The sequence below is a fragment of the Mesocricetus auratus genome, unplaced genomic scaffold (genome assembly GCF_017639785.1).
Source record: "Mesocricetus auratus isolate SY011 unplaced genomic scaffold, BCM_Maur_2.0 Super-Scaffold_100007, whole genome shotgun sequence".
In the NCBI taxonomy this organism is placed as follows: Eukaryota; Metazoa; Chordata; class Mammalia; order Rodentia; family Cricetidae; genus Mesocricetus; species Mesocricetus auratus.
This window is the reverse complement of record NW_024429191.1, coordinates 97303966-97326661: the sequence shown is the minus strand read 5'-3', so window position 1 is coordinate 97326661 and position 22696 is coordinate 97303966. Positions and strand designations below refer to the sequence as shown.

The 22696-nt window shown below is 52.8% G+C and overlaps 1 protein-coding gene across 3 annotated transcripts; it reads right to left on the bottom strand.

Moving 5' to 3' along the window:
• Positions 1-13423: 13423 nt before the first annotated feature.
• Positions 13424-21443, bottom strand: Slc25a10 (solute carrier family 25 member 10). 3 transcript variants are annotated; one of them, XM_021227014.2, is made up of 12 exons: positions 20316-20525; positions 19033-20229; positions 18144-18263; positions 17635-17749; positions 17495-17543; positions 17201-17242; positions 16443-16486; positions 16214-16284; positions 15810-15902; positions 15482-15559; positions 14713-14769; positions 13424-14602 (listed from the first exon to the last, which is right to left on the bottom strand). In XM_021227014.2, exons 2-12 carry the CDS (start codon positions 19111-19113, stop codon positions 14501-14503), a joined length of 852 nt encoding a protein of 283 aa, XP_021082673.1. In that variant the 5' UTR covers positions 19114-20229; positions 20316-20525; the 3' UTR covers positions 13424-14500. The 3 variants fall into 3 exon arrangements, with proteins under 3 accessions (XP_021082673.1, XP_005069868.1, XP_040606109.1); XM_005069811.4 differs by lacking the exons at positions 19033-20229; positions 20316-20525 and adding an exon at positions 21223-21443; XM_040750175.1 differs by lacking the exons at positions 19033-20229; positions 20316-20525 and adding an exon at positions 18719-18997.
• Between the last annotated feature and the right edge of the window lie 1253 nt (positions 21444-22696).

Genomic DNA, 22696 nt, shown 5'->3' with positions numbered 1-22696 from the left:
CAGCCTTGGCTATCCTGGAACTCACTTTGCAGACTGGGCTGCAGTCCAAGCTTTCTGGCTTGGGATAATGAGGTGTGCATTAGTGGATTGTCAGCCTGGTAGGGATTCTCCACAGGAGGAAAGTACATGGTGTTGACTACAAACAGGCATGCCGAAACAAAGGGAGGGGGAGATGGGAGAGGGCCCCGACCAGCTGTGGAAATGTGAAGGAAATACGCTGTCTTTTTACCCAGGGATCAAACAAGGCAAAACATCATCTTAAAAAAAGATTGCAGCCGGGCGTTGGTGGCGCACGCCTTTAATCCCAGCACTCGGGAGGAAGAGGCAGGCGGATCTCTGTGAGTTCGAGACCAGCCTGGACTACCAAGCGAGTTCCAGGACAGCTTCCAAAGCCACAGAGAAACCCTGTCTCGAAAAACCAAAAAAAAAAAAAAAAAAAAAAAAGATTGCAAAGGGGTCTGTAGAGATGGCTCAGCAGTTAGGAGCACTTGTTCTTGCAGAGGACCCATGTTCAATTCTCACACAGCCACTGGGTGGCTCGCAACAATCTATAACTTCAGTTTCAAGGCATACCGTGCCCTCTTCCAACTTCCTGAGAGTCCAGGCATACACGCGGTGCACAGAATACAGGTAGCAAAACACTCATACCTGTTAAATAAAATAAATAAATCCAAATATGAAATTGGAAAAAAAATATGATCAGACAATGTCATGAACCCTGGCAGCATTCGGGAGCCAGAAATAGGTGGATCTCTGAGTTCAAGGCCAGCCAGAACTACAAAATAGAGAGACCCTGCCTCAAAACAAGAGGTCACAAATCTGGGAGTACTTCCTCAGGGCAACCATGCAAAAGCTGTGGTCCCTAGCAGGTGAAGGCTGTACCTCGTGCTGGCAGCCAGGCTTGGTGATGTAAAAGATTTCCCAAGTAGTATTGTTTTATAAGACAGGGTCTTACCATGTAGCTCTGGCTGGCCTGAAACACCTCACAGAGATCTACCCACCCATGATTCCCCAGTGCCTCCACCTGAGGGCCCCATGGCATTGCTTCTGAAGATATGAGGGGTTATGGGGAGCAGATGAAGCTTGGCACCATGAGGGGTCAGGAGAAGGCACTGGCGAAGACATAGCCTCAGGTGTGGCAGAGACCCCAGCATTTTTGAGATGAAAGTACCATGGATGACCACTAAGAGCTGGCCTGAGCCTAGGAGAGACAAACTATGTGCTTTGGAAACCCTAGGTCACCATGATATTAGCCTGCAGGTAAGTCTGTGGGGGAATTTTTGTTTTGTTTTTCCAGATAGAGTTTCTCTGTGTAGCTTTGTAGACCAGGCTGGCTTCGAACTCACAGAGATCCTCCTGCCTCTGCCTCCCAAGTGCTGGGATTAAAGGCTTCCGACACCACCGCAGGGACACCATCACAGGGCAGGAATTTTTTTCCCAAAGATTTATTTATTATGTGTATAGTGTTCCGTCTGCATGTGTCACCCTGCAGGGCACCAGATCACATTACAGACGGTTGTGAGCCACCGTGTGGTTGCTGGGAATTGAACTCAGGACCTCTGGAAGAGCAGCCAGTGCTCTTAACCTCTGAGCCATATCTCTAGCCCCGGGAATTTTTTAAATTAGTGATTGAAGCCGGGCGGTGGTGGCACACACCTTTAATCCCAGCACTCAGGAGGCAGAGGCAGGAGGATCTCTGTGAGTTCAAAGCCAGCCTGGTCTACAGAGTGAGTTCCAGGACAGCCTCCAAAACAATAGAGAGAAACCCTGTCTCGAAAAAAAAAATAGTGATTGATGTGGGGGGGCGCAGCCCATTGTGGGTGGTGCCACCCGTGGACCACCTGGGGTGTATAAGCAGTCTGAACAACCTGTCGCCAGCAATCCAATAAGCACACTGCTCTGTGGCTTCTGCCTCAGTCCCGCCTCCAGGTTCCCGCCTTTAGTTTCTTCCCTGACTTTTCTCACAGATGGAGTGTGAGACGTGAGAGTTGCCAGCCGAAATAAACCCTTTCCTCCCTGTGTTGCTTTCGCTCTTTGTGTCCATGAAGGTGGTAGAAACTGCAACCAAAACAGTTGCTGAGTCACCGTGCTAATACGCCAGGCGGATACTAACCAGGAAACGGGACCAGAGGGGCCCCCGCAGCCAGATTCCTCATACGCAATGCCTTAGGCTGTCCTGCAGCCCAGTTCCCAATTCACTAATCCTTTTGCTTTGGCCACTGGTTTAGGGATTACGTGCGAGCACTGCACCTAGCTCCAGGCCCAAGCGGGGGTTTGGGGGGGCAGGAGGACGTCCCCTCTGCTCTAATCCTTTTGCTGGGGTGTCAGGGAAGTGGTTGTGTTCCTGTGTTTCCGCCTCCCTGACTTCCCTCCATGGGCAGAGCTGAAAACACAGCCACCCTTCTTCCTTCCTTTTCTCTGCCTTCAGAGCAAGCTATTCCATTTGACCAATCCGTGCTTGCAGCTAGACTCCGAATGAAACCAGTTAAGGGTCTGCAGGTTGTCTAGGCTTGACCTTTGACAGCCTGGAGGGATGGAGCAAAGGGCTTCAATTCACTTCCTGTCACCTGGGAAGGACCAGAAGGGGGCGGTGCGAGGCTGAATCAGCAGCATCTGGAAAGTATGCCGGGGACAGCCGAGGTCAGACCCAGAGTCACCTGTCAGCTCAGAGTGGGAGGCGGAAACTGACGGGAACAGTCAGGGAGCAGAGACCCTCCATTGAAGACCAAAAGTTCCAGAAAAGGACTTTCTGCCAGGGGCAGGAAATGCATCCCCAGACATCTACGGCAACGCAGAGCCTGCCTCACCAATCTAAAGGGAAACCTGGGGACTGCAGAGATGGCTCGGTGGTTAAGGGCACTTTTCCTCCAAAGGATCTGGGTTCAGTTCCCAGCTCCCACATGTCTGTAATTCCAGTCCCAGAGGATTCAACCCCTTTTCTGGCCTACACAGGCCCCAAGCATGCACATGGTACACAGACAGATAGACAGACATGCAGGCAAAACACCTGTTACATACATACATAAATTTCAGGAAAAAGACAAAAAACAAAAGTGAGAGGCCAGGTATAGTAGGCAAAATCCTAGTGCTTGGGAGGCAGAGGCAGGTGGGTCTCTGTAAATTCAAGGCCAGCCTGGTCTATGTGGTGAGGTCCAGGTCAGTTAGGGCTACACAGGAGAGACTCAAAAGCAGTCCAGAAGAAACTCAGGACAAGGGACTACCTGTGGTACCCATCGCTAAAGTGGACACTGAACTTCAGGCTTTCAGGATTGCAAGTACCTGTTACAGAATCCACGCTGGCACCCTGGCCATCCTCAGTTCTTCTCACCATGACCCCTACTCCTCTAAATTTCTCCGGGTCACGGGCATCTCTCCCCCAGCTTCTCATTCCTTTTTTTTTTTTTTGGTTTTTCGAGACAGGGTGTCTCTATTATTTTGGAGGCTGTCCTGGCACTGGCTCTGTAGACCAGGCTGGCCTTGAACTCACAGAGATCCACCTGCCTCTGCCTTCCGAGTGCTGGGGTTAAAGGCACGCGCCACCAACGCCCGGCTGCTTCTCATTCTTATACAACCCTGACGCTGTCTTGGCCCCCTGTCTCTCACCCCCCTCTCTTGGTCTCGTTCCCCAAATTCTCTGACTTCCTCTATCTTCTCATGACTAGGTCTAGACTCCCGGATGCCTCTGGTGGTACTCTTGCACACACATCTACAATAAAAACATTTTGCCGGCCGTTGGTGGCACACGCCTTTAACCCCAGCACTCGGGAGGCAGAGGCAGGTGGATCTCTGTGAGTTCAAGGCCAGCCTGGTCTACAGAGCCAGTGCCAGGACAGCCTCCAAAACAATACATAGAAGCCCTGTCTCGAAAAAACCAATAAATAAATAAATAATAAAAATAAAAATAAAAACATTCCAACCTCACCCATACCTTGGAGAGGTCAAGGAGGTTTTTTTTTTTTTTTAAAGGAAAGCTGGTTTTTGTTAGACTCTCTTGTAAAACCTGGTCCCTGAGAAGAATTACAACCCCAGTGACTGAAAAGACCAAATTAAGTCAAAGCAATGCGCATTAAAGGATTGAATTCTTCAGCTTGTGCACACTCCCCTCACGATCCTCACTGGGGAGGGCTGGGACTGCCAGAGTCAGGCTCCAGGACCCAGGCTTCTGTGAGAGAACACCCAGGCCTGTCCTAAAACAACTTAACCAAGAAAGAACAGGGCAAGCTGGGCAGTGGTGGCACACCGCTTTACTCCCAGCACTCGGGAGACAGAAGCAGGCAGATCTGTGTAAGTTCGAGACCAGCCAGGTCTACAGAGTGAGCTCCTGGACAGCTACAGCCATGGCTACACAGAGGGACCCTGACTTTAAAAAAAGAAAGAAAGAAAGGAAAGGAAAAAATAATGAACAGGGAAGACAGAAGCATTCCCAGTGGAACCTGGAGGGGCAACTCAAAGAAGAGTACCCAAACTGCTTCTGTAACGAGCTCTCATACCTCAGTAGACCCCCAGACCTTAGCACAGCTGACTCCATAAAAATCAGCACACAGACAGCACCACCTGTCAAGACAAAGACCTAATCCATCAAAGTCCATACTTCTGGGAAAGTCTCTAAATGCACTTATCGTGCTTTGGGGCTTCTATAGTAGTTCTGTTCTGACTCACTGTTCTTGTTAACTGAAGTATGTCAACCCAGGATATTGTTTTTGTTCTTTCGTTTTGTTTTTTTCAAGACAGGTTTTCTTTGTATTGTTTTGGAGGCTGTCCTGGAACTCGCTCTTTAGACCAGACTGGCCTGGAACTCACAGAGATCCACCTGCCTCTGCCTCCCGAGTGCTGGGGTTAAAGGCATGCACCACCATCGCCCACTCGGCTGGTTTTTGCTCTTCAGAGTTCACCCTGAGAAAGGGTCAGAGCTACATACACCGGGATCCTGAACAAGTGAGCTGTATAGTAGAGACGTTCTATTGGCTCAAACCCACATCTGATCAGTCTTCACTGATGGATTCCCCACAACAGTTTCCAGGAGGCCATGCAGACCTCCTCCATCCTGCGAAACCTCAGAATCTAGGCCAGGCTCCACCAGGGCAGGGCCAGCTGGTGGCCTGCCGGTGTCTGTCTGCCAAGAACACAGCAGAAAGTGGGGAAGAGAAAAGTGCTAATGGCCCAGGACGTGTCCTAGGAGGGTGTGGTGTGAGCCGATCAGGAAGAGAAGGAAGGGACCCGCCTGGAACCTCTGAGCTGCATGGGTCCCCTCCTCTAGAAGTGGGGAAGAAGTCAGTCTATGATCCTAAGGACACGGAGTCAGCACTGCAACCACTCCGTCCTGATCTTTCCCTTCACCCACAGTTGTGAAGAGAGGAGGAGAGAGAAGGGAGCCAAGGAGACCCGCAGGGCTCGCCTTCTCAGAGTGTTTATTCCTTGGGGATTCATTTCTGTTGTGCAAAATAGTTTTTCTGAAGATCAGAGCTTTCTCCTACCTCATTTAACTTTTCATTTCTCCTGTGACATTCTAGTGGGGTGAAGGAAATTCCTAGGATGGTGGCTGCTACCTTGGGAAAAGTGCGGAAGAGGCACCCCACTCTAAGGAAACCCCTCCAGGACACTGCCACGGGTTGATGGTGAGGATCTGGGTGTGGTCTCAGAGAAAGAAGATAGACCGAACTTGTGAAGAATCTTCTGGAATGGTCTGCTTGTCTTAGTAAGAAAAGACGAGCCAGGCCTTGGTGGCACACGCCTTTAATCCCAGCACTCGGGAGACAGGCAGAGGCAGGAGGATCCCTGTGAGTTCGAGGCCAGCCTCGTCAACACAGTGAGTTCTAGGACATCCAGAGCTGCATAGAGACCTTGTTTCGAAAGACAGACAAAGGACAACAAGGTCTGGTGAGAAGCCTCAGCAGGTAAAGATGCCCACTGCCAAGCCTGCTGACCTGAATTCAATTCCTGAGACCCACGTGGTAGGAGGAGAGAAACTGCTCATGAAATTTGTCTTCTGACCTCAGCTACCCTCCCTTCCCATCCACACATGCACAGTAAATAAAAAAGTGTTAAACATTAAAGAGGGGGCTGGAGAGAAAGCTCAACAGTTCTGCGCAACGACTGCTCTTCTGCAGGTGGGTGGTGGCGCACGCCTTTAATCCCAGCACTCGGGAGGCAGAGGCAGGTGGGTCTCAGTGAGTTCAAGCCCAGCCTGGTCTACAGAGTGAGCTAGCATAGAAAAACCCTGTCTCAAAAAAAAAAAAAAAAAAAAAAAAGGACTGCTCTTACGTACTTCTGTAGGACCTGAGTCCTAGCACCCATATCAGGCAACTTACAACTGTCAGTAACTCCAGCTCCAGAGGATCGGCTGCCTCTGAGGGTACCTGCACTCTTGGTTTTTTTTTTGTTTTGTTTTTTGGTTTTTTGAGACAGGGTTTCTCTGTAGCTTTGGAGGCTGTCCTGGAACTCACTTTGTAGACCAGGCTGGCCTCGAACTCACAGAGATCCGCCTGCCTCTGCCTCCCGAGTGCTGGGATTAAAGGTGTGCACCACCAACGCCCGGCTGGTACCTGCACGCTTACACACACACACACACACAGCTTTAAAATAGAACTAAAAATATTTAAAATAACAACAATATTAAAAACTGTGGCGATTGTTTCAGCAGTTGTTGCTAAGATTCCCCCTCTGGGGGGAGACATGAGCAATGTTCTTTCAACAACAAACCAGGCAGCACAGCATGATTCTGTCAAAGTTCACTCTGAGGGCCCATGAGTTGATTGGGCTTCCTAGTAGAATATAGGCTAAGGTTACTAACGGGGGTGTGTGGGTGTTCCTCCCTCTCAGCAGGCCCTCCAGCAGGGATGAGGGATTTCCGGTAGCTACACAAACGAAGTCTCCCTCCTATAGTCTCCCCTGGTCTGTATACTTTAGCCCCTCCCTGAAACCTCAGCTAATTAAGACATCAAGGTATATACAGCAGGTACCAGGGAGATGGCTACTCAGATGAGGGTCTCATGACCCTCCTGATGCTCTGTGGGTGTAAATGGTCAATAACCCAGTTGGGATCTTTTTGCAAAATGGGGGACACAGCTGAATTCCCTAAGATAGGGATTGTTTGGCATGGAGAATAGTCACTCACAGCAGCTAATGGTACACACTGCTCTTGTAGAGGACCCTGGCTCCACAGCAGGCAGCTCACTCCACAGGAACCCAGTAGTCTCTTTTTTTGCTTCTGCAGGAAGCACACTCACAAAGATACACACATACACATAAATAAAAAGTTAAAAACAAAACAAAACAAAACTTGAGACACTCTCACTATGTGGACCGGGCTGACCCCTCAAACTCGGAGATCCGCTTGCCTCTGCCTGCCTCCCAAGTGCTGGCATTAGAGGCACACGCCATCATGACTGGTTGAAAATGAATTTAAAAATTAAAAACACTTTATTTTACATGTTTGGGTGCCTTGGCTGCATGTTTGTCTACGTACTGCACGCATGTCTAGTACCCGAGGAGGCCAGGGAGGGTTCTGAATATCCGGGACTCGAGTTACAAATCATTGTGAGCTGCCTGGACTCAGGAACTGAACCCGAGTCCTCTGCAAAAACAAGAGAGCCAGGCAGTGGTGGTGCACACAGAGGCCAGCCTGCTCTACAATGTTAATTCCAGGACTGCTAGAACTGTTACACTAAGAAACCCTGTCTCAAAATCCACTTCCCCCCTGCCGGGCGTTGGTGGCCCACGCCTTTAATCCCAGCACTTGGGAGGCAGAGGCAGGCGGATCTCTGTGAGTTCGAGGCCAGCCTGGTCTACAAGAGCTAGTTCCAGGACAGCCTCCAAAGCCACAGAGAAACCCTGTCATGAAAAACCAAACAAACAAACAAAAAAAATCCACTTCCCCCCAAAAAAATAAAGCCGCAAGGATGCTTCACCACTGATCTCTCTCTCCAATCCTAACAAAACAAATCTTAAAAAAGAAAAAAAAACATTAAATTTTATTGATAACTGTGGTGATATCTTGCTTGTACAAATAACGCCTGTCTGAAGGTCAGAGACCAGAGCTTGTCAGTAGCTAACCATAGAGGTCTGGAGGTCTGTACAGACAGGCAGGAAGTGAGGTAGCTGGGCAGACACAGCAGGGAGAAACAGGAACTCTGTTCTCTTGTCTGCTGAGACGCTAAGGAGGTTACACGTAATTCACCGCATCCCATATCATTGACCAGTGTTATCTGTAAAAGGAGTTCTTTTTTGATTTTTCAAGACAGGGTTTCTCTGTATTGTTTTGGAGGCTGTCCTGGAACTCGCTCTGTAGACCAGGCTGGCCTCGAACTCACAGAGATCTGCCTGCCTCTGCCTCCCGAGTGCTGGGATTAAAGGCGTGCGCCACCAACGCCCGGCCAAAAGGAGTTCTTAATTGGTCTAAGTAATAAAAACCCAGAGTCAGATATAGAGGAAAATGCTGTGTCTATGTGAGGGTGTCAGATCCCCTGGAGTTGGAGTTACAGACAGTTGTGAGCTGCTGTGTGGGTACTAGGAATTGAACCCTGGGTCGTCTGAAAGAACAGTCTGTGCTCTTAACTGCTGATCGATCTCTCCAGACCTGTACTGGCTAATTTAATGTGAACGTGAAACAGGCTTGAGTAATCTGCGAAGAGGGAACCTTGATTGAGAAAATGCCTGGATTCTCAGAGCTTGGAAGGTTGAAAAGAAAGGCTTGATGGAGTTTTGAGGCTAGCCTGGGTTACATACATAACAGGACCTGCTGTCAAAAACAAAACAGGACACTGAAACAATAGTAAAATCTTTTTTTTTTTTTTTTTTGGTGGGGGAGGTTTCGAGACAGGGTTTCTCTGTATTGTTTTGGAGGCTGTCCTGGAACTTGCTCTGTAGACCAGGCTGGTCTCCCGCCTGCCTATGCTTCCCGAGTGCTGGGACTAAAGGCGTGCGCCACCACCGTCCGGCTAATAGTAAAATCTTTATCTATAAACAATTCCAGGAAGACGGGAGCTTCAGGAGCTGGAGACCCTGTTAGCCCCACATTCTCCCGGAATTAACTAAAGAGGGTAGCTCTCCTGACACCCGTGTGATTGAACCCCCAGACCCTTTGTGTTGACATCTGTCTAAAACCCCACGTAAACTTGACTCAAAGGGCAGGAGCAGATCAGATGTCCTCGGACACAGATTCTTCTCCAAGACCCACCAGATACCACACGAAGAGCAGTGATTCCCAGGTGGCGTGTGACTCACTTAATTTTTATTATTTTTTTAAGGAAAGGCCATTTTTTTTTTTTTTTTTGGTTTTTCGAGGCAGGGTTTCTCTGTGGCTTTGGAGACTGTCCTGGAACTAGCTATTGTAGACCAGGCTGTTCTCAAACTCACAGAGATCCGCCTGCCTCTGCCTCCTGAGTGCTGGGATTAAAGGCGTGAGCCACCAATGCCCGGCAAGGAAAGGCCATTTTTAATAAATTATCTTTCTTGTGGACAGCTTCTCAAAATTAAACTGGCAAAATGCTAAACCATGGCCCTGGATGAGTCTCAAAAGACTGCAACCCTCCTCTATCTGAAGACTTACTCCGCTGGAGTGTTCCAGCCTTTGTCGGTAACTTGGCAGCAAGATCATCCAGGGCACAACCACACCAGGAGAGCCACTCTGCCACCTCTCATTTGCAGATTCTTCGGACCACCCAGCCCTGCTGGCAGAGCGGGCAGTGATGGTTGTTTCACCCACAGAGACATGCACCAGATGTGAAAGGAATGACCACCTTCTCCCCCGGACCACAACACAGCCCTCTTGTTGGTTTTTAGCTTGACATCTGAGGCAGGCATCCGTCCCCTGGGCCCTACAGATGGCTCCGGTATCCCAGCTCCCATGGCTACCTCGATACCCTTCTTGGGGGAGGGCATCTTGTCGCGCCCCCCCCTCCGAGCCTGCAGTCCCGGAGTCTTCCTCTAAGTCAGCAATAGCGGCCATCGATGCAGAGGTGGGAAGTATCTTGTTTTTGTTTTTTGAGACAGTGTTTTCTCTGCGTAACAGCTCTGGCGGTACTTGAACTCTGCCTGGAGGTCAGGGGAGACTTTTTTTTCTCCTCCTCGAGGCAGGGTTTTTCTGAGTTGCAGCTCTGGATGGCCGTTCTGGAACTTGCTTTGTTGACCGGGCTGGCCTCTGACTCTCAAGTGCTGGGATTAAAGGAATGCGCCACCACCCAGCTTTAATTTAGTTTTTTTTTTTAAGTTAAAAAGGTCAAGCCGTGTGATAGTGGCCCATGCCTGTAATCCCAGCACTCAGGAAGCAGAGGTAGGCAGATCTCTGTGAGTTTGAGGCCAGCCTGGTCTACAAGAGAGCGAGTGCCAGGACAGCCTCCAAAGCCACAGAGAAACCTTGTCTGGAAAAACCAAAAAAAAAAAAAAAAAAACCCAAAAACAAACAAACAAACAAAAAAAACAAAAGCAACAAATAAATCTTAAAATGAAAGAGGGCTGGAGTACAGTTTAGGGGGTAGATTTGAGTTTACCATGCATAAGGCCGTAGGTTCCATCCCCAGCACCAGGAGCGAGCAGGGAGAGCAAATGAGGACGAGACAGAGAAACAGAGACAAACACTGCTCTTCATTCTCAGCCAAGAAGCCACACACCCCAACAGCAAACACTCCGGTCAATCACTAACTGTCGTTTCCACTTCCAAGCCCAGACTAATCAGAAGCAAGAGTGACCATGGCACACGGGGCAGACTCCTGCCTCCCCAGCGGAATGCACTCTCTTTCTTTTGAGTCTCTATCAAAGACAAAGCATATTGGGGCAGGCCCAAGCTGTGCTGCCTGGGGCAACTTTTCACTTATTTCCATTGGTGCTGTTTACATCTGATGTCTTTCACCTTTGGTGTGTGTATTTGCCCAAGGCCAGAGGGTGTCATCATCCCCTGGAACTGAGTCGTCACAGGGCCTTTTTTTTTTTTTTTTTTGGTTTTTTCGAGTGTTTTTTTTTTTTTTCAAGACAGGGTTTCTCTGTAGCTTTGGAGGCTGTCCTGGAACTCACTTTGTAGACCAGGATGGCCTCGAACTCAACAGAGATCCGCCTGCCTCTGCCTCCCAAGTGCTGGGATTAAAGGCATGTGCCACCAACGCCCGGCTTGTCACAGGGCCTCTTTTTTTTTTTTAAAGATTTATTTATTATGAATACAACATCCTGCCTCCATGTATGTCTGCACGCCAGAAGAGGGCACCAGATCTCATTATGGATGGTTGTGAGCCACCATGTGGTTGCTGGGAATTGAACTCAGGACCTCTGGAAGAGCAGTCTGTGCTCTTAACCTGAGCCATCTCTCCAGCCCGTCACAGGGCCTCTTAATAACCAGCCCTGTGTCTCACGTCTTGCCTGTGGGTCTATGACCTGCTGATAAGCGTGTAGTGTGAGGTAAGCAAGCACCCAGCGTCATCCCTGAATACGCGGGCAACCTTCGTGGCACTATTTATTGAAGAGCTTTTGCACGCATGAGGTTGCAACTTGCCCGCGTGTCCACGATTAGAGGTCAGAGTCCTGTGTGACTTCCTCTCCCACCTTTTGGAGACAGTGTCTCAACTAGACCTACAAGGCGATTGGCTTCAAGCACCCTGCCCTGCAGGGCCTGATGCCAGGTCTAACCCCATCAAACCAGACTGGGCACTTTCTGGCCTCCGGGGAGGCTTTGCTGGGTAGGGCTGACTATGAGGGAGGTGGTTAGGTGTGTATTTGCTTTCTCCAGAGGGCCGGTCTCGTGGATAAGACCTATTCTGGGCCCCGAATCTGAAAAGAGCTTAAGCCATCAATTGTCTCTAGTTCAGGCAAGTTCTTGGCTGGGGTCTGGAGGAGCAGCCCTTGTGGGGAACCGCAGGAGCGTCTTATCCATCTGTGACTCACACCTCACACCAGCCACACTCCAAAGTAGGATGCCTACCCATGACGCTGTACTAGTGGTTTTGTGGCCAACGGGTGGGACCCTAATCTAGTTTTCTCCACTGGCTTTAGGGTTGGACCTTATAGTACCACTTAGAAGCCCCACCCAACCCCACCCCTCCCCAAGTCAGGACCACAGGCATGAGCCACCACATACAGCATAAACTTTTTTTTTACAAGACAAGGTCTCTCACAATGCAGTCTTGTTTAGCCTGGAACTTGCTGTCTAGACCCGGAGATCTGCCACCCACGCCCTGCAGAAATTTAGTTTAGAAAAAAATGTATTTAATTGTTATGCGCATTGGTGTTTTGCCCTGCATGTATGTCTCTGTGAAGGTCTCAGGTCCCCTAGAGCTGGAGTTAGACAGTTGTGAGCCACCATGTGGGTGCTGGGAATTGAACTCAGGGCCTCTGGAAGAGCAATCAATGCTCTTAAACTCTGAGCCATCTCTCCGGTCCACAAACTATTTTTTTTTAGGATTTATTATGCATACAGTGTTCTGTCTACATGTACCCCTGCATGATGGAAAGGGCACCAGATCTTTTTACAGACTGTTGTGAGTCACTCATGTGTTTGCCGGGAATTGAACTCAGCACCTCTGGAAGAGTAGCCAAGAGCTCTTAACCACTGAGCCATCTCTCCACAAATCTTTTTTTTTTGGGGGGAGGAATTTCAAGACAGGATTTCTCTGTATTGCTTTGGAGCCTGGAGCTTGCTATGTAGACCAGGCTGGCCTCGAACTCACAGAGATCTGCCTGCCTCTGCCTCCCAAGTGCTGGGATTAAAGGCGTGCGCCACCAACTTAAACTGAACTTGTCCACACACATGTCATCTTAGTAATTGGGAAGATAGATAAGACATTGGAAACCAGCCGGGGCTGCAGACCCTCCTGTTGGAAGTACATAGGTGTGGCTGGCACCTGGGCTTACTTAGTAGAAAGTCCAGGGTCTGGCCTCCAGCCGTGGTAAAACTAAAACCCTCACAGTCCCGCTATCCAGTATTCTGGGTTCTCAAGAATATCATGCATCATTATGTTCCCGGCTCACATTACCCTTTTCACATGTAACAAGTCACACCTGCAGCTTCGGCAAGTGTGGTGTCTCAGGGATGCCCACTTAGGCGTTTATACCCATGCTACTGCAGTACCCTGGGCTCCTCAAGTTGAGATGAGTACACTGGGCTTCTTCTGATGCAAGCACCAGCTTTATTGAGAGTGGCTTTGGGACCTCTAGCTGACATCCTGCCCCTGCTTATAGATCTGGAATTCTCTTAGCCCCAGCCTAAGATAGTGCAAGTGTCAGCCTGGGCTTCTCACTGTTTGCATTCACTACAGACCCCACGGCGTCCTTAGTTCTCCTGGGCTCGCTGGCCAGCCACCAACTGCGTGCTTTCTCCCTTCCTACTGACCTCTTCCCCTAGGCTCTACCCCCTGGAAGGTGGCCCTGACTCGGTGACTGCCTTGTCCGAAACCGCAAGAGAGCGAGCGCTCCAAGAACAGCACCTTGGGGGTGAGGCGTGTGCAGGGAAGACATGCAGGTCCCCTAGACCACTTAGTTTATTAGATCCTCAAGAGGGGTGCAGGCAGTGCCCCCCGGGTCCGCTGCCACTTCTTGGGTGAGGACCAATGCCGAGGGGACTGTGGGGGGGGGGATGGGCACCAAGCCCAACCTCGTGTTGATGCACCCTGTCTGGGGGAAACCAGGCCGATTAGAAAGTGCCTGGGGGAATGGAGAGGGGTGAGCACTGCCATATAACAGGCTGACAAGTCCCTGTAGGGCACATACAAGCCATCATGGCTCTAGCTCTGCCAGCATGTCCCCCCCCAATCCCCCCCTCCCGTCCCCAGGGACGTCAGGCAAGGGAGGGCCACACATGTGCAAGGGACACGGCCGGTTTCTTGCGGCCGCCGAGCGAAGGGTTCGGCACAACTGACCATTAGAGCAGCCAAGGCTGCGTGTGACAAGTGCCCAGGGGAACCTCAGGCACTTTCTCTGGACTCCAACTGTCATGGAATGTGCTGGTGGCGGCTCACACTGCCTGCTCCCTCCCCTGAAGGCAGCACCTCCAAGGGCAGAACACGATGGTACCTCTCATGACAAAAGTGCTTCGTGCTCCGGTTGTCGGGTAAGCAGAAGCTGCCCACGGTCCACACCCCCACCACACTTATCTAGGGTGCGGGGTGGAAGCTGCTGGGTGTATGGAGGGCCAGCCGGGAGCGAGCGGGAAGTGGTCAGCTTCCTCCTGCTTGACAGGCAGGGCGGCACAGAAGCCAGGGAGGCGGGAGACAGCACTACCAGTCTGAGCCAGACCTCTTCTCCTGAGTGAATCATGGGGTAGGAGAGACAGGGCAAAAGCCCGGGAGCAAGTAGGGCAGAGGTTCCAGCCCAGTGAGCCTAAGGAAGGGACAAAGGCCACTGAAGTAACCCCTGGCCTAGGCAGGGTAAGGAGGCCTAGCCAGCCCAAGGGTGGGAGGAACAGAAAAGCCTGCTGGGGGTAGAGCTCGGGCCCAGCCAAGAACGGGGAGTCCACTCCCCTCCCACTCTTCCAGGGATCTCAGCGCAGTGACCGAGCACGGCCCAGGTGTCCCTGGTGGGGTCAGGTTGGCACCCTGATGCCAAAGTGCTTCCGGAGCTGTTCCAGGAACATGAAGGTGAGCACGGTGTGGGGGATGAGACGGATGCCCGCGGGAAAGAGGCCCTGGGTTACGACATCAGAGTTGGAGGCGTCAGGTCGGGAGAGAGACCCACCTGGCCCCCCCGGGGGCTCTCCCACTGCTCATCCCCCCCCCCCCCACTGCCCCGGCAAACCTTGTAAAAGGCCTGTGGTCCGAGCTTTGCGGTCTCCATTGCACAGTGGAGAACACCCTAGGAGAAACGGAGGAGACTCGGATGCACGGATGAACCCTCCGGGCACAGGAGGGCATGGTGGCTCTCTGTCTGCTCCCAAGAACAGGGCAGGAGCCGAAATGAAAACAGCTCAGGCGGGCTGGAGAGATGGCTCAGAGGTTAAGAGCACTGGCTGCTCTTCCAGAGGTCCTGAGTTCAATTCCCAGCAACCACATGGTGGCTCACAACCATCTATAATGAGATCTGGTGGCCTCTTCTGGCCTGCAGGCATACATGAAGTGGTGTATACATAATAAATAAAATCTTAAAAAAAAAAAAAAAAAAAAAAAAAAAGAAAACAGCTCAGGCTGTGACATCGATGGGCCACACAACACGGGGCCAATCCGACAGGCTGCTCAGAGAGCCTATCAGATGGGCTCTCAAGGCACTAGGGCCAGGTTCTACTGACAAGTGGGAAAAGGCTCCTCTGTTAGCTGGTGGGAGAACTCTGTTGGTCTAAAGCAAAACCAAGGCCTTGGAAAAGTACAGCCCCACCCTGAGGCTCCCCAGTGTTGAGCAACCAGAAGGGAGCAGGGGACGGCAGCCTTGTCTCTGGGCCCCCATGCCCCAGCGGGGAGGCATACACATCTCCAAGATCACAGGGCTGGAGATGAGGGGGCCCCGGCCCCAGGGTATGGCCGTAGTTGGCAGGAACCCCAGGCAGCCCTGGAGCCTGCAGCCCGGTCCTTACCTGATACTCGCCCTTAGAGTTCATCAAGCGGGTCTTTAGTACATCCAAGGGCTGGCACAGAAACGTGGCACATCCTCCCTGGGGGGAGGGAACTTGTCACCAATGGGCCACCTTCAGGGCACTCTCAAACCCTCCCTGCATGCTCACCCGCAGGGTACAAGACCTGGGTCCCCAGGAGAGGTGACACAGGCATTATCCTGGCCTGGGCTAACGTTGTGAACTCGATTTCCAAATATGGCCTCAGAGAGGCCTGGCTCACCCCAGCCACCCTCCTCCCTCTCCTCCCCCCCTCCTCCCTCCCCTCCCCCTGCCACACCGGATAACTCACTGCGATGAAACTGGAGACAAAGTGAGTGAAGATGTTGTCAGACAGGTACCCAGTGCTGAGGACCAGCTGCTTGGCCTGGTCGTAGCAGGAGAGCTGCAGGTAGGAACGGGACAGTCATGGCCAAAGAACTCCCAGATCCAGGGAGAGTCGCCTGGGTCCACAGTGACATTTGGCAGTGAGCAAGCACTCGGCTGTCACCTAACCACCACACCCAGACATGCAGGTGGGGGTCAGACGCAGGCTGCAGCTGAACCCACCTGTGCCCACCCCTCTCCAGGATAGCAGGTACCTCCCTGCCCCCCCCCAAGGTTCTCAGTGCCCACTGCTACGTTCTGTGATCTCTGAGGGCAGAGGTGAGAGACACTGTCCACAAAAGCCCCATTCCGCACAGGAACCCTACCTACCTGACCCACAGTGACCAGGGCGCCGCGGCTGGATGCCATGGTTGCCCCTGAGAAGAGCTTCCTCAGGCCTTCTGCAGGAGGAAGTGACAGGTGACATCAACAGCCAGACCTCAGGCCACCCACCCATTCATTACCCATCCTGCCAGCTTCCTCGGGCCGAAGCCCACCAGCTCATATTCAAGCTCACACATATCTACAGTAATGCAAAGTCCCCCCTCGCCTGCCTCACCTTCACGGGCCACACGGTACAGACCATCCAGGGCGTGAGAGTAGCTGTCGGCGGCAAAGACAAGTCAATGAGTTTGACCACTCCCACTTGTTCCACAGGGTGTGCGCCTCAGACGCCAGAAAAGCCATGTCCCCACTGAGGGCCCCAGGGCTTTTTTCTTTGGATTCTTTTTTTTTTTTTTTTTGGTTTTTCGAGACAGGGTTTCTCTGTGGCTTTGGAGGCTGTCCTGGAACTCGCTTGGTAGTCCAGGCTGGTCTCGAACTCACAGAGATCCGCCTGCTTCTGCCTCCCGAGTGCTGGGATTAAAGGCGTGTGCCACCAACGCCCGGCTTTTATTTGGATTCTTGAGACAGGGCTTCTCTGTGACTTTGGAGACTGTCCTGGAACTAGCTCTCGTAGACCCCTGCCTTTAGATACCCCCAGCTACAAAGAAGCCCAGTCTGATACGACAGTCGTGGTGTCCGCAGGTTCCAGAAGGCAGGTGTGTGGGGACTGGCCTTCAGCATAGCGAGAGTCTTCCCACAAGAGAGAACCTAAAGGTCTCAGGGGACCCAGGGACACCCCCCCCCCCCCAGTGACCCCAGGGTAGTCATGCCTGGAATCTACTCTAAAGCCACCCGCTCCCTATTCCATATGACTCGTGAGCAATACCGGGAACCCTGGTTAAATCACAGCAGAGCTGTGCAGGGTTTTCCTCCCTGGCTGGTCCTCTGGCCCCTACCGTCACCCCCCCACTGGGACAAAGCCCATCTACTCACTTGCGTCGCTGGCTCAGGGGCAGTTTCATGTCATTCTGCATCCTGAAACAACGGTAGGACAGGCAAGGATGGGCGGACCACCGGACATACATTAGCCCCCAGGTCAGGGGTCAGCAGTGCAGGACTGCCCACCCACTTCAGGGTAGGACTCGGCTCCTCCATTAACCCAGGCTTGAGTCTTAAGTGAATTGCCCCAGGCTGGGTGTAACACGTTCAGGAGTCACCTGAGCAAGGGCTTGCCTGCTTGGGAACAATAGAGCCCCTGGCCCAGGGGGATGAGCGGCACAAACAAACCTGACATTGACCAAATCTGCTGGGGTCCCCACGAAGCCTCCGGTTAAACCTTCGGTGACACAAATGCCAGGGTCAATATGTGATGGTTCCCCATGTCCTGGGCCTTTGCCCAGCCCTTGCCCTGACTACCCAGTGCTCACCACTGATGCCGCCCAGCAACACCTTGTTGTAGAAGGGGAGAGGTCCCTGGCTGTCCTTGGTCATGTAGTCCCGCATGGTCTCGTAGATAGCGAACCGAGTCAGGGAGTAGGTCATCTGAGGAGGGTGCCTGGCTCAGAGGACTGGGCACTCTACCCAGCCCAGTCATTGTCCCATGGGCCCTGGGACACTGAGTGGCCTTTCTAAGGCCACTGAGCTTGCAAGCAGTAAAGCCAGTACAGGGACCCAGAGGGCTCGTCCCTAGTCTCAGTTTCCCCACCTGGAAGTGGGAAGCAGATCCCCACCCCATACCAACCCTGTGTCTCTTCTATAGCAAATCTGAAGGGGGAAGGGAAAGTAGCTGGGACTCCCTAAGGCTCCTTCATAAGACTGAACCCCAGAACCAGGACCCGAGAAGCTGGTGCCAAGAACTGGGAAGCCGATGGTAATGGGAGAAAAAGAACTTTGTGGGTCATGAGCCCTGGCAGTGAGCCAAGACCTGTGTACACACCTGCCTACACAGCGAGGCACTCAGGCCATTGTAGAGTGCCAGGAAGCCGTCGGTTCTCACCACCTGCAGCGCCATGCCAGTCATGCGCAGCTTCACCTCCTGTTGGGTCTGGAGATGCACCTGTGCATAGGCGGGGAGAGCATGTCACCTCCACGCAGAGCAGAGCTCTGACCTGGCCACAAGTCGGTAGAAACAAGGTTGCAATGAGGACCGTTGCCTGGGCCACCTGGCCACAAGTCGGTAGAAACAGGGTTGCAATGAAGACTGATGCCTGGGCCGCCATACAAGCTCTGTGGACACAATTGCAACCATCAGTCCTTCCCAGATCCACCAGCTGTGCACTGGGAACCCTGTCCGCACACATGCCTAGAGGCGCGGAGGAAACTAAGGCAGAGGCAATAGAGAGGCTTCAAAGGGCCTAAGGCTGGTCCCAGGCCTGTAATTGCTGCCTCTTTTATTTTATAGTAGCGACAGTTACTATACTCAGGGCCTTACTCCCACTCTCCTGCTGGTGGCCTACATTCGGGTTCAGGAGCCCTGGTCCTGAGAAATTTTGTGTGGGTCCTTGTACTCACCCCTAAAGAAGCCTTTCCACAGCCAAATGTGGCCTCACAAGCATGGTCACACTCATGCAAAAAAAGGACAGAGGGTTTAAGCTTATCCAGGGAGCCGTGGCTCTGACGGCAACTGGCCCTGTGCTTGAGAGGGCCAAGCCAGGGCCAGGTGGACACCAAGGTGTTAGGCCCCAGCCCCCACGGGGTCTCTGTGAGTTGCTTGTCAGCCAACAACCACAGGTGCATCCTGTTGTCTAGCCCTGGCTTATAGCCCCGGCCTTGCCCCACTGGCATCATAATTGCCCCTCTAATTATGAAAACACAAGCTCTTACACCTGGGGTTTCTCCGCTGTGCTGTAAGTCTGTATGTAAGGCTGCTCCCTCCTTTCAATAAAGACACACGCAGGCAGGTACATTCTCTCAACATAAACGACCGGATGTCTTGTCTTTCATTTAAGTCTCCAGGCTTCCACCCGATGCATCAGATTGGCGCAGGCGCCACACCAAGGAACTTCATAAAAAGTCTTTAAAGCCAGCATAGCAACTCGGGCACATGACCCTAAATACTCAGGTGACGGAGGCGGGAGGATCATGAGTCCGGGGCCAGCCTGAGGCACAGCAAGATTCTGTCCACACAAGTTCTCAAATGGTCTCTGTGAGCAGTCCTTGTTGGAATAGCCTGGCCACTGCCTCTCCGAGGCTGGGCACTGCCTACTGGCGTGGGTCCAACAAGGGTGTCCCTGCTTCCATGGCAACCCTTCTTGACCCTCTAGGCACCCTTCGGCCATCTGAGCAGGGGGTGGGGCTGAGAAGCAGTGAAGCCCAGAGGGACAATAAACAACCGCCTGGGACTTTTATGTCACAGTTGGTCAACACTCAAGAGGGCTGGTTGCCAGTGGGGTGGTTGTGAGGCCGCCAGGGCCCATGCCTAGTTTAGCCATCTAGCCCAAATAATGGAGGAGTCTGCAGGTACAAGAGCATCCAGTAAAAGGAAATCCCCTCAAGGAGCCCCTCCTTACAGCCTCCTTGCTATTACTCCATGCCCAGGGCCTGGACCCGTGTGTGCCACTCCCATGACAAGTGAGGTTCCAGTCCTCCCTTGTACCCAGTGGCCAGCATTCTCACTGATTAGAAATGCTAACTTGGAGTGATAATGCTTGCCTGAAGTCCTTGCACTCGGAAGGCAGAGGCAGGAGGAACAGTAATCCAAAGCCAGCTTTAGCTGCATAACAAGTTCAAGGTAAGCCTGGGCTACAAATAAAGACAAAAAAAAAAGGTAAAACTACTGCCTTTCTTGGGAAACATGGTGCCTTAAGTCTCTAGCGGTAGGAACTATTTGAGACTAGATCACCAGCTCAAACCTCAGGGACCAATCCAGTGTGGGGTTTGGGGGAAGCGGCAGTCAGCGTAAGTGCTCTGTCCACAGGTCACCCTGTAGGAGCAGTCAGAGCCCCCTGGGTAGAGAGGTCAGCGTCTTTTTTCTCGGTGGTTAGACAGAATCAGGAAAAAATTCCCCTGGGACTTCTGCGGCCCTGGGGAACAGGAAGAGTACTGTCTTAATTTTCCTATAAACATTTGTTTTTAAAGAAAAAAAAAAACAAAAACCCCATAAACTCACCCATCCCCCTTGGGGGGTGTGTGTGTGTGTCTTTCGAGACAGGGTTTCTCTGTGTAGCCCTGGACCATCCTGGAACTTGCTCTGTAGACCAGGCTGGCCTGGAACTCAGAGACTGGTCGAGTGCTGGGATTAAAGGCGCGCGCCACCACCGCCCAACAGTCTCCTTTGTTTCTAGTACTGAAACGGGCAGCGTCATCCGGCAGAGCCCAGGGGATGCAGGGTCTCCTGGCTCACCTGGGGGTGTGCCGATCATAGCAGCCACCATCCGAGCGGAAGTAGCACAAAGCAGATGACCGAGGCCACACCACCACGTAGCCCATTGCCCTCACTTTCGCCCCCCCACAGTAGGTGGCGCTAAGAACCCGGCAGGCAGGTAGGCAGGCAGGAGAGCTCTGGAATGAATGCTGGCACCAGGCTGGTCTTTAAGTTTCAACACCTGTGCCCCTTGCAACTCCACCCTCAACTTTTAGCCAGAGCTGTCGAATGTTTGCGGCCGAGGATTGGCTCAGAGTGGGAGGGCTCACACAGGTATTAAAGCGCGGGGCTAAGGCGGGACTGTTAGAGATCCGGGGGTGGGGGGGAAACCAGCTGGTGAGCCGAGGAGCGGCGATGCTGTGTCTCCTCTGAGGGCCCGCTGGCTCCTGAGAAAACCATCTGCGGAGGGTTCCCGGGGATTTTCCACCGCTGCCTCCTGGGGAGTAAGCGCAGTGGCGCCCGCAGGCCCAAGCCCGACAGCGCAGAGCAGGGCGGCCGGGGCTCAGGCCGGCGTGGGCGTCGCCGGCGGTAATTACCGGGTGCGCAGTCCAGCGGCGGCCGCAGCAGGCGTCTCGCAGGCGCCAGGCCCGGCCGGGACTGTCCCCAGCACCTTGGGCTCACGCGTGTGCTCGGCCTTGAAACTCAGCCTCACCTTGAGCAGGTCTAGCGGGTGCGTGCAGCAGGCGGCTCCGCAGGAAGCCAGGCCCCCAAAGTACCAGCGAGATGTGCGCGCTTCGGCCATGGCCAGAGCAGCAGCGACCTGGCCCGGCCGGGATGAGCACCACAACTCCGGTTCCAGCCTCCTGACACCCGGTTCAAAGTGCCACCGACTGCCCGCGCCTGGTGCAACCAATGCGCCCGCGCGGCCGAAGGGGCGGGTCCTGATGGACTCCGCCCTCGGCAGGACTCCGGCCTTGGGAGACTCCGCCCTCCCTCTTAAAGCGATCTCAGCAAGGAGCCGAGGTAAGGGGTTCAACGTATATAATTGTGAAACCCTTGAAGCTAGCCCATGGCCACTTCCATCTGTAGATTATGGCTTGGGTTGCAGATCAGAAGGTGCACTGCCACGCTCCATTCATCAGGAGGCTGATTTCCTTACCAGCCCCCTAGTCCGAGCCTGAACTTGCACCCTGGTGCTGACTCGTGTGTTACCCAGGCGAAGGACACGTGCTGCAGCAGTGGACCTCTGTCCCCCATCCCCCGCCCAGATGTAGAGGGGGATGGAAACCTTCTTGGGGCCAGCCTGCAAATTAAATAGAAAGCAGGGACAAAAGGCTCTTATTAAAGGGTAGCTTGACCCTCCCCCATGCCCACACACCCATCGAGTCCCTGCCAAGTGCAACTCAGCTCAAGCCTTGCTGTGGACACAGTCCTAGGCAGCCACCACGGAGGCGGGTTCTGAGCTGTGAATTCCTCATGCTTGGTTATTGGCCCAGGCTCCTAGCAGGCAGCCCCAACCCGTCTGGTCTCAGAAGTGCATCTCCACTTCCCAACGACGGGCAAAGAAATCCTTATGTGCTCCTAGCCCAAGGGTGCGCCTGCTAGGCAAGGTGAATCCCAAATCCCAAGGCTGCTTGGAGTCTGGCCACATGAACTAAAAGACCTGTGTCCTGCACCTCTGGCTTCATCTCTACCCAATGCAAAGGAGAAAGGTTAAGATCTACCTGTAAATTGCTCCAGGCCCATGTGACCCTGCTGTATTCAGTCCTGCCACCTAGCGTCCAAACTTAGCAGTAGCCAGGGAGGTAGAGCAAATTGATGAGATGCTCAATATAATGGTATCATGGCAACAGGATGCAGGATGTCCTGGCATACCCCCCCATGCCCAGAGGCAGACTACACTTGGGCATGAAGCCTATCGCAAGGGGGTTAAGGGTACTTCTCACTACTCCTCTCCTGCAACGGTGTGGGCAACGAGCCCACACCTCTGGGCTAGGCAGGTCTCCGGGTGCCAATATCTGATAACCCTGTGTCAGCACTCTGGGCTGACTGTGACGCCTGAAGCAGCCCTTGGCCTTCATACAAACCAGTCCTGCCAGGAAACTGAGGTACTAGGATGAAACTTCCAGGCACAGCAGCAAAGAGGTCATAAGCCAGAGGAAGCCTGGCTGGTGCTTGACATTGCT

What these genes read in the sequence shown, in the direction of transcription:
- Slc25a10 (XM_040750175.1), bottom strand. Translation starts at nt 18,994, where the DNA reads ATGATGCCAGTGGGGCAAGGCCGGGGCTATAAGCCAGGGCTAGACAAC. An exon ending in GTACCGTGTGGCCCGTGAAG is followed by an intron (nt 16,285 to 16,442) that starts GTGAGGCAGGCG and finishes TTCCTCCTGCAG; the next exon opens with AAGGCCTGAGGAAGCTCTTC. An exon ending in GACCACAGGCCTTTTACAAG is followed by an intron (nt 14,603 to 14,712) that starts GTTTGCCGGGGC and finishes GTCGTAACCCAG; the next exon opens with GGCCTCTTTCCCGCGGGCAT.